At 39.6% G+C, this 11,110-nt stretch overlaps 1 protein-coding gene across 1 annotated transcript in view; it reads right to left on the bottom strand.

Annotated features, from left to right (window-relative positions):
• LOC103370350 (phosphatidylinositol transfer protein beta isoform-like) overlaps positions 1 to 11,110 on the bottom strand; it is a 28,488-nt gene that overhangs the window by 4,197 nt on the left and 13,181 nt on the right. The window contains exons 6-12 of the mRNA XM_008299377.1: positions 10,345 to 10,419; positions 9,729 to 9,812; positions 4,203 to 4,280; positions 4,003 to 4,107; positions 3,058 to 3,180; positions 2,787 to 2,873; positions 80 to 1,652 (exon numbers count right to left, since the gene is read on the bottom strand). Coding sequence (XP_008297599.1) covers positions 2,826 to 2,873; positions 3,058 to 3,180; positions 4,003 to 4,107; positions 4,203 to 4,280; positions 9,729 to 9,812; positions 10,345 to 10,419 — 513 coding nt within the window. The 3' untranslated portion in view covers positions 80 to 1,652; positions 2,787 to 2,825. The remainder of the gene's footprint in view (positions 1 to 79; positions 1,653 to 2,786; positions 2,874 to 3,057; positions 3,181 to 4,002; positions 4,108 to 4,202; positions 4,281 to 9,728; positions 9,813 to 10,344; positions 10,420 to 11,110) is intronic.

The raw sequence follows: 11,110 nt of genomic DNA, 5'->3' as shown, positions 1-11,110 counted from the left end.
ACTAAATAGTTTTTTTTCCCCTAGAATTCGACAGGATCTGCGCTAAGCTCAAGACAAAGAGCTTCTGCTGTGATAAAACCTCAAGTCAATGCAGCAAAAAAAAAAAAAAAAAAAAGACAAAAAAAAATTCAAAACAAAACAGTAAAGTAGTGAGCTGGATAAAGACGCTCGAACTAGATCACCCAACACCGACCTTAACTGCAGTTTACTGAACCAAAGCAATTTCATCCTTAACTAGAAACAGTCCACAAAAATTCAGACTGATCTCATATTTTCTTGTGGATGAAAAGCTTAAAAAAAAAATAAAAAAATCACTATACATGGTGAAAATAAAAAAAACTAAACACCCAGAATGCAACAAACACGGCAGATCTGCCTGGACCCATTTGCTCTGTCAGTTGAGAAAGGAAACAGTAGTTTGAGAAAGATATAAAAAAAAAAAAAACAACTACCTTGATTCATGCACGCAGCAACGCACAGACTCTCATCCTTATTTGTTTTTTAAAAAAGAAAAAAGAAAATGAAAAAAGCTTCCGTGGAGGCCGTGGGAGCGCTCCAGTTAAAGCCCTAGCCAAGGAGGAAGGCCATGCAGCGACAGCATGAGGCAAAGTTCAGGAGGCCAAGTTTACAAGCCTCGATTTTAAGCTGAACGTTATCCATCTCAGTCCCAAGAGTGACAGTCCTTTAAGAGTGAAGGCAGTTGAAAACACAAACAAGCACACATATGCACACGAGTGTATTGTACAGACTCTCCTAGAGGGCGCTAACCCGCTCTCTGGTCAACACATACAGTCCACTTGAGCAAAGCTGCATTGCAGCGACCATGCAATGACAGTTTAAGTGAGGAGTTGCTGTTGTCCACATGCACTTGTGACGGAGGAGGAAGAGGAGGAGGAAGATGAGGAGGAGGAGGAGGAGGAGGAGGGTCGGTGTGCATGTGTGGGGAAAACAATAGCAAAGAATTATCTATCATGCATGAGCATTATATCTGCTTGGATCCGCCTCGAAATTAAAACAGAAATATTCCCAACCAACTGCCAGACAGAGGGACAGTGAGACAAAGGGGGAGGGATCTGAGACAAACTTTTGCCAGGACAAGAGTACAGACAATACTGAGGGGAGAGACGAGGAATCAAGTAGAGACAAACGGTTATAATACAAGGGAAGGGAGGGATAAATGGTCCAATACCGGCTGAAGTCGTACTAATTTTTATGGGAGCTAAAAACAACATTCTAATGAATTTAAAAGGCTTGACTGTCTGAGTCACGGTTTACACACCTGAATAAAAACAAAGCCCATTGTAATAATTAACTAACAATTACATATCAGGCAATTTACGTTCTGTGCAAAGAGTTTTTTTTTTTCCTTTTTATATGTATGCAAAACTGTTGAATGTTTTTTTTCTTTTTATTGTTTTCTGAGTGAACAGGAGGTGTGTGATTGGGGGAGGATCTGTACAGTACTGTTAACCAATCGTGTCAAACCCCCCAATGAATCATGTGAGACAGAAGAGACAGAAGAGGCGACGTCGGGGCCACTTCCTCAGCGTGGTGGGCGTGTCTCCGATGACATCATCATGACAGGGTTTGGTTGATTTGCCTCATTGCTCATGAGCAGCACTGGTGCCTCGAATCGGACCTGTTTTACGCAGCTGAGGGGCAGAGAGGAGGGAGAGTAGTCAGGTTTAGTGTTCAGGCTGGTGCTAAAGATCCTGAACAGGGTTTCTGCTGGGTCACCAAGTTTAATGGCCTCTGAAGACCTTTTGCCAAATTGCACGAACGACATTTTAACAGCCGTAGCAGTCAAAGAGTGACGAAAAATCTAAAAAGCACAATGCTTTAACATATTTAATACACAATATTAGTTAATTTGTTGACATTTACACCTCTTTGTTTTTTTACATGCTCAATGAACATGACCTTGGCCCAGATAACAGTATATCACAAATGAAACATTTAACATGATATTTTTTTATTTTAGTTTTTAAACACTTTAAGACCAGCAGATGCCCTGTTCAGTCTGTTTGCAATGAGCAATGTGCATGCAGTTAAAATCCAAAAAACTTAAAGGAAAAACATTTTTGTAAGGTCAATCTGATTTTCCACAACCACAGAACATGAGGAGGAAAACAAACAGAGCAGAAAGAAGCATGCAAGACAAAAGCCGCAAAAGAGCTGCAAGAAAATGTTAAAAACTTAAATGAAAATGAGGAATGTGAGTTAATGAACAACAGGCAGGAAAAAAACAATGACAACAGACCCTGATTCTATTCTACATGCATGGATCAATACAAGTGGTTTCACACATAACTAGTAGGAATGGGTATCCTTTAGATTTTATGATATTGCTTATCTGTATTTTAACGGTACTCTCATTGGTTCTTTTTTTTCAGAGAGAAATAAAAAGTACAATATTTTGTTAAGATTTGCAACTCTGAATACTGATAGTATCGTCATGTATGTCAGAAAAAGGATCAAATCCTCATGGGAGAATCTCGTAGCATCACATTTTTTGTAATTTTGCCTTAAAAAAAAACATTACTTGAACAATTATTTCACAGATTAGTTGAATTGTCTAATGATGGCAGGCCTGGATTAGCTGATCCACAGTTGAAGAAAAGGGTATAGAGATGAAAACAGAGAAAGGTTAGAATGGAAAAACATGAAAACAAAGCTGACTGTCCCATAAAGTGATGAAAAAGTTCAACAGCAGGCGAACAGCGGAATGAAAGGGTGGAGAATGATCCATGCAGCGGCGCCACCACCTCCCCTGTGTTGAAACTTACTCAGCCTGCCTCTAGTGTCTGACCTACAGCGACGAGCCTCTACTCGTCTGTTGCTGAGGTGCCTCGCACATCTCCTTTCTGACGCATCTGATGTGAAATTCAGGAGTAAAGGGTTAAATCAAGTAGGTTAAATGTGATGTGTCGCCTCTCCAGTAGTCTGGTCAAAACAATATCATTTCAAACATTATCAAAGAAGCAACTCTGCTGGATTTAAACCTTAAAAATCACAACTAGAGAAGGGCAGTGAGAAGATAGTTGGTGAGCTATTTACCTCTTCCAGCTCTTTCTGAGTCTCCTCTTCCATCCTCCTGATGTCCTCCATGGTCAAACCCACCCATTTGTCAATCCAGCAGAACAGCTGGCGGTGGAAGTTGGTGAAAATACGTTTTTCTTGCTGTGGAAAGAAGGGCAAGGCACATTATTTAAAACAATACTTTAAAAGTTTAAATCAGAGCCAGAAACCACGAAAAATTACAGAAAAATAGTTTTCAGGTGAACTGCAGGCTGTGTTTCCATAGAGCAGAGGAGACGACAAGGAAAAATGAGGGAAAACAAAAAAAAAACCTACTGGACCAGTAACAGTACACAAGATGCCAGAAAGTTCTTGGATACATCAAGCATGGTGAAATATCTTTTGAGAGTTAATGTGCAGAATAGTGGGAAAAACATTTATAGCGGCTATATAAAAAAGTCAATAGTTAAATATCTAATGCATGTAGAGCCCCCATCATTCTTCAGTATCCTGTACTGCACAGAAGACATTTCTGAGCTCTGCTGCAGTGAAAAACAAGCCCACAGTGAGGACAATGTTGCAAGAACAATAAACACCCAGAAACTGCTTTGGATTCAGAGGGTTAATACTACTAAAGAGTAGCAGTAAGCTCAAGGCACAAGAATGGTTGTTTTTCTCCTGAAATAACTACACTTGGTAATCTTTTCCCTCGCATCTCTTTTCTGACCTTTTCTCAGTTTACTATTTTCTATTTCCAACATGAGCAGATGATTTTAAAAAAGAAAAGCCATGCCCCCCTCTGCTGGGCAAAGTAGAAACAACAAGTAAAATTAATAATCAGAACTGTGTGATGAAGACCGTGCAGATCCATCCTGATAATAAATATGCTAAAAGTAAATGTTAGCTAAATAATTTACATGTAACTGAAAATGGGTGCAAGCATAGTAGTAAGCACTTCTGATGTGAGAGGACAGTGTTTATTACCCTGTGAATGAAGTTTTCCACTTTGGTCTGCAGACCCCACCATCTGAACTTGACAGTAACCAGTTTGTACGCACACATGTAGGGACAATCTGTCTTCAGCTCATTCTGTGAAGGACGTAAAAGGAAAGCAGCGATCAGTAATTACAGGTGTACGAGCATATGGTATGACCATAACACAGTTCTGCGTCCGTGTCAGTTACCTTCCATTCAGGGCCTAGAGGTCCTCTGCCTGTCTTGGCCGAGTGGAAAAGAGAAGGATCTTCCTCTGGCTTGTAGTCCTGAAAGAGAACAAAAAGGAAAAAGTATATTAAAATGATTATGGGCCTGGTTTTTGGATTTTTTCCAAATACTATTGTTCCGTTTTGTTTTCTCACAGTGTCAAGTCAAGCGCAGATATAAACTCAGAAGAGATAACTATGTTTTTACTAGTGTTGAATACAGTCTGGATATCATCTTGATATGTAACACATTTAATACTGAGTCTTTTTTTCTGCAAGCCAAATGATTAAATGAACCCTGGAGCATATCCTTGACATTTAACTGCTATAACTTGGTGGATGCCTTTCCCTCCTGATAAAACCCTTGCAAAGCCAAAGTTCTTGATTATCTAAATAGTGGAATTATTTACACTCATGGTTGTTTGCTTGCAGGATTTTTCTACTTCCTGACTTTGCAGGCATGTTCAGGATTTGTCCTGCCTCAGAACTGACACATGATAGCAGTAAGTTTTGTTGGGCTATTTGACAGAAATCTACAAATGTTCTTTATTTCTGAGAATACTTGTATACTAAATTTGACATACTATGTATTGGGACATGCTAAATCCTTTCCTTGCGTATTATGTACTACACTGGAACGCAACATAAATATTTCTGGTTGGACAGTCACACAACTCAGTTAAATGACTACAAAGAGACAAACAGCCAAAGGTAACTGACGGCAGGCAAGGCCACCCAAGACCTTTGTGAATTAATTACAGCGCACACTCCGGTTACGTTATGTCATTCCTAAATTGATCTGAAGGTAATATGAGGTATTAACAGTCTGAGTAATTAGTCCAGTTAAGATTTGAGGAATTCCTCCTAAATCCTAAGCAAAATAAAGAGATAAAAAGTCATTGTAATATCCAAAAAATAATAATAAAAAAGTCTCATAACAAAGCTGTCTTTTAGAGCTTAATAAAACCATTTTGGGGACATGTGGTTTTTCTGTACCGGAATGCCAAACAGTCACTGAATTCCTTCCTGGAAACACTGACACCATGTGTCTCCTAAACAGAATGACTTTGGACTAGTAGGTCACGCTGAAGCCGTTTAGTCAAACCTCAAGTTTCCACCCAGTGGTCACACTCTTGCCCTTGAACATTGAATTATCAACAAGAGCAATTAGTGTTTTTACTGCACGCCCCCAAATCCCAACCCCCCCAAGCTCAAGACTCAATGTGCTGTTTTAATCCATCAGCTGTGCTGGGGAAGCATGGCCAATACCTGGGGCAGATGGACACTGAGATTAAGCCTCGACCTCGACGCTGATCCACTTAAGTCATTATTGTAAAGGAGCTAGTGTAAGAAACACTGTGACAACTGTGACCCACCTGGATGAAAATGGCTTAATGCCTCCTTTTAGATTTTAAACCATGGTTAACATGAGGGTTTAGGTATTACTGGCTGCCCCCCGTGGACTAAGAAGATGCTTTAAAAGAGAGTTGTGACTTTGATTTATGGGTTCTCATATTATTTAACACATGCTGACAAAGATAGTCCATAATGGAGCTTTTCATTTTCAGCTTTCAATAAAGAAGCCTTATTCCACAGCCCAGTTTTAGTGTCTTAATTTGCTGAGCAGCAAAGACACAGATGATCAAATCAAATAAAAGATAAATGAATAGATAATGCACATTCTAGAGCTTCTCCATAGACAGAGGATAATAGACCATCTGCTGAGACACTGGCAGCAGTAACAGGAGTTTTCCTGGGAACATTTTTACATTCACAGCTGCAGAAATTCCTTCTGCAGCGCGTCTGTGCTGCATTAGAGACAATCATTCAAGTATTCAATAGCAGTGGATAAAAATCAGCTGACAGCATCATTCATTCAAAATTTTATGGTGTAATTTCCAGCTGAGGGAGACCACTTTCTGAATAACAAGTAGAATACTTTTTTTTTATTCCTATTGACAGCAAATAGTGAAGGTTGGCAGTAAACCTGGAGACTGATGGAGTGGGATGGTGTACAGACCTGACTACATGATGTTAGCAGCCAACTGATGGCAATTAACAATGCACGAGTGTGGACGATCCTGTAGAGATGCAATGATCAATTAATTTATTTCATCTTTGAAATGAATTGCCAAATGTTTTGATAATTAATTGATGGGTTTGAGTAAATAAAGTCTACAATTTCTGATTCCAGCTTCCTAAAACTGAATATTTTATGGTTCTTTCCTCTTCTGTGACAGTCGACTAAATACCTTTGGGTTGTGGACAAAAGAAGACATATGCCATCTTGGACTTTGGCAAACACTAATGGACATTTTTCACCATTTTCTGCCACTTCATGGACCAAACAATGAATCGATTAAAAGAGAAAACTATTCCTAAAGGAAATAATCAGTCTGTGCTGCACTGACAGTTTTAAGAAAGTGTACACATCTAGAGGGCAGTGCAGTGTTCTCTCTCCAAATGTACAAGAACCCCCACTCTTCTAAATTTTGACAATCAGATTTTCATTAGTACGTACTGCAAATATATATCTGTTCCGAATACTGGTAATCGATATCCTTGACCACGAATAATCTGTCTTTCTCCACCAAAAAATGGTCAATCTCAAGACACGTTGCATTGAAGGACGCCCCGGATTGCGGCTGATGGAGGCATTTTAGTTTAACTTTTAATTACCTCTGTAACACAGTTTTCAAAAAGGAAAGAGCACAATTTCAGGTTGTTAGCAATGAATATTTTGAAAAATTTTAGCAATAATCAGTAGCGTTATCAACAACTGATTATCTGATAACACAAACTAAGTATAGTAAACATTAATCCTGTGATTTGGACTACACAGGCCAATGCTATATGTGCCACAGGGATACAGTGTCACTGCCCAACTTGATCCCGACTCGTCTCAAACATGAGCTCTGGCCGGAGATCATTAATCGTCACAGAAGTTTCTTTCATAGTGACCTATTGGTAGATGCATGCTCTTTACTTGCCAACACAGAATTGCCTGTGACTGCTATAAAAGCTTCCCAAACAGCATTAATTTGTCTTAAACCAAAGATGGACAGACACTGACCACTAACATCTGAAAGTCAGAGCAAAATATCAGCCAAAGAAGCAAGTTCTGACCAGAGCCTTTACTGCATCCCCCAGCAAGCATGGGGGAGACATGTCTTGACCCACGCCTTATTTCAGAGGTGGAGGAGGAATAATGCATGTCAGTGATTACTTGTTGAACAATTTACTGTCACTAATAATTTAGCAAATTAAAACTATAATAACCGATAAGGCGGGGCTGCAAGGTGGAGCAGTGGTTAGAACTGTCGCCTCGCAGCAAGAAGGTCGCTGGTTCGTGCCCCGGTGAGGACACATGGGATCTTTCTGTGTGGAGTTTACATGTTCTCCCCGTGCAGTGTGGGTTCTCTCTGGGTTCTCCAGCTTCCTCCCACACAGTCCAAAAACATGTTGAGGGTAATTGGTGATTCTAAATTGTCCGTAGGTGTGAATGTGAGTGTGCTTGGTTGTCTGTCTCTAAGTGTAGCCCTGCGATAGACTGGTGACCTGGATGGATGGATAACCGATAAGGCAAAAGAAATGCCAGAAAATATATTATTATACCTTGTTGTAGTACCTGGATCTGCCACCAGGTACAGCTTACTGCTAAACATTGTGCCAACCTGAGGATGAGCTCACTCGACTACCAGCAGTTCTGTGTTGGCAAGCAGAGGGCAGTGTGGGAGTTTAGCTCGTAAAGTGCAACTGTTTGAAAGTGTCCTGTGCTGCCTAATGGTTACCAGCCAGAGCACTGGTGTTGAGGGAACATGAGAGTGCGCTAAGACAGTGTCACTTCGAGCAGATTACCAATTGTCCGTGTCAGTCAGCCTACATTACGTGACATATGCAATCTGAGCGAGAAAAGTCAAAGTGGATTCAATAGGACATGCAGTAATGTCCCCTCGTCCTTGTATGATGTTATCGGTCAGTGACTATGAATTAATAAAACTGCTGAACATCAATTAAAAACTGTTTAAAACTTGCCAAGGAAGAATAGAAATTAGTACGAACAAACTGTCCAGCTTTCATCTGTACAGAAGAGTAAAATAAACTAAAAGTAAAGCTGTTGTTGAGGGGTGGAGGGCACAGCTGTGTCCCACCTTTCACCCCAACCTACGCACAAATTGAATGTTTGGACTGTTTAAAAAATCCTCAAGTCTCTGTATTTGATTCAATTCCAGTTACTGATGTCTATTCAGAATTGATTTTTGATTCACTGTGAGTCAAACCATGAACTCTGCCCACGATGCTGCTATTGAAACGGCTCAACTAACAGGTTTCAAAGGAGGGTCATTGAGTAAGAGAAAAGGACAAAGAAAACCCTGCAGAGTTGTTATTAATGTAAAATCTTTAGCAGCGGAGAATCAAGGAAAGCTGTTCCTTTGTAATCACCTAATTTATCCCCTGATTGTTTCATTTTGTAATCTTATCTACATATTAATGTGACAACCAACCACCAGATTGCATGTTCACACATACTTCCACAAAACTTCAAGTTTGTGACTGCAGTCAAAGTATTTAATTCTGTTCGGTGAGGTTTCGCATGAGTGGATGCATCTGCACGGCTATTTTGGCTCCAGTGAACCTGTATGACCACAGTTTTCCTCATGGTGGAGACATCCTGCTTGAATTCACTGGTGTCACTGAATAATACCTGCTGTTCAGGTGACACTGATCCACTTACTTAATACTGTAATGTCCCAAATATAGGAAGGCCCTGACCCCCTTTTTCCAACATTTACTGGGAAAGTTTCCTTGAGGTCTCGGTAATCCAAGAACAGAGTCCTCATCAGTGAAGTCTTCTACTAATCACAGATTCACACTCTTCCATTGCTGTTGAAGCTCAGAATCTGACAGCTGTAATCATAACTGTTTCATAGATTTCCCCCTCTGCTTACAGAAACATTCTGAATCAATAAAATAAATGCAGTGAGGTTCAAAAACCGTATACGGAGGACCAAGTTGTCTGTAACTTGTTGAAGATACATTCAGCATGGTGAAATATCTTTCTAGAGTAGTGGGTCTGGAAAACACTATACATAGTGATTCCATTTATTTTTGGAAAAACAAATGACCAAAAAACTGAACTTTTGTTTTTTCCCCGTTTTTATGATTCATGACATTTTAGCTGTAGCATACTACACAGACAACATTTGTTAATCATCTCATCTCATCTCTAGCCATGTTTGTGGTGTTTCTAGAGGTGCAGGACTTTATATTGCTGTGAAAAACAAGGCCACAGGGAGGAAAAAATATCCAGAAACCGATCCTATTTTAGGACTAACCGACTCTGAAAACTCACTTTAACTAAACTGAAAATTCTCTCCAGTCTTGCAACATTAGGGCTACAAATACAACATATTTCAACACTTTGTTAAAAAAAACAAAAAACTCTTCAACACAAGATTACATTTTTTTGAAGACCCTTGAATGAAGACCCTCAATGTAAAAACTCACCCCAGAGGCCACTTCGTCTTTGCTTGCAATATCTATGGGCACCACCTCAACAGTTGGCCATGTCTGCTCGTCCAGGTCATGGACCTAGCAAAGACAAAACATAAGTAAGGCTCCTTTCAAGTCGGTCTTTAAGTTTAAATCAAATCAGATTCAAATTCAGACCCACACCAGTGCACGGTAATGTTTCTGTACGACAGTCAACTTATTTTGCCAATGCACAAATATGAAAAATGGAGTTTGCTTTGTCTGCTTCAAGGGGCACTCCACTGAACCTTCCACAAGGTTGAGCCTCTGGAAACAAATGTATTTATGTCTTTTGTGTTTTTGGAGGAGTTTAGAGGATAACATAGTAACAAAATGACATCTTATAAACTGGGGACATCAAGTTTAAAACATGTGGGCATGTATTTATCAGGCATTGAGGGCTGAATAATACATTCTCTCATGGGATCCAGTCTTTCTGTGGTGTTACACATATTAGGAGACAACAGTTAGGAAACCTCTACTTCTGTAATGTTTTTGTCCCATGACTTGACATGAGTGCAAAATATTAAATAAATTTTGTAATATTATTTAACACCAGCATGGCTCCACTTTGTGTCTTCTGCTCACTCACATTTTCTACTGTTCCCATGTCAGGTTTGTGCCACGTCTCGATCTTTATCATAAAGTCGTCCTTCATGTACTCATTCTGAAAAGCGGGAGAGAAAACACAGATGTCTTGAGGAGGATAATGAAGTCAATCTACGCCAAGCTGTTACACAGGAATCAGGCACCACTGTTAAACTGACAGGATCAGCTGATCTTAGCCAGTACGAACTGTACACCATGAATGGAGGGTTGTGAGAGATGTACTTAAACCCTACTGCTAAATCCAATTAGCCAATCAGACGTTAGGGCTGAAACAACACTGGAGATGCTGCAGTGCTCAGTTCCTGTCTATTTTTATCCCTAGCAACAGTAGTTAGCTTACAGGTGATATACACCAATACTGGGCTGTGAAGACACTCATCAAAGGACAGACAGTTGCATCAAATATCTCTGTGTTAAACAGTTATACACTGAACCTAAAGGCCTGGCCAACCAGCACTTTAAACTATTTATATTTTTTAAAACAATTTTCAAGGTAAGACTAAATAGTTTTGATGGAATTTAAACTTTTTGCATCAAATTTAACTTTATGGAACCTAAACCTGCATATTTGTACTGAAACAAATCACCATCCACATGGAAGCACATTAACAGCAATTAATGATTCTTTTTCAATGTCAGTTTTTTTCTGGATTGATCAATTAGTTGTTTGTTTCAATCAGTGTCTTCAAAGCCTCACAATGTCTTATTTTTTTCCACAACTTGCAGATATTCAGTTTACCATCACAGAG

The sequence above is a fragment of the Stegastes partitus genome, unplaced genomic scaffold (genome assembly GCF_000690725.1).
Source record: "Stegastes partitus isolate 25-593 unplaced genomic scaffold, Stegastes_partitus-1.0.2 Scaffold1410, whole genome shotgun sequence".
Taxonomy (NCBI): Eukaryota; Metazoa; Chordata; class Actinopteri; family Pomacentridae; genus Stegastes; species Stegastes partitus.
This window is presented reverse-complemented; position numbering and strand designations above follow the sequence as displayed.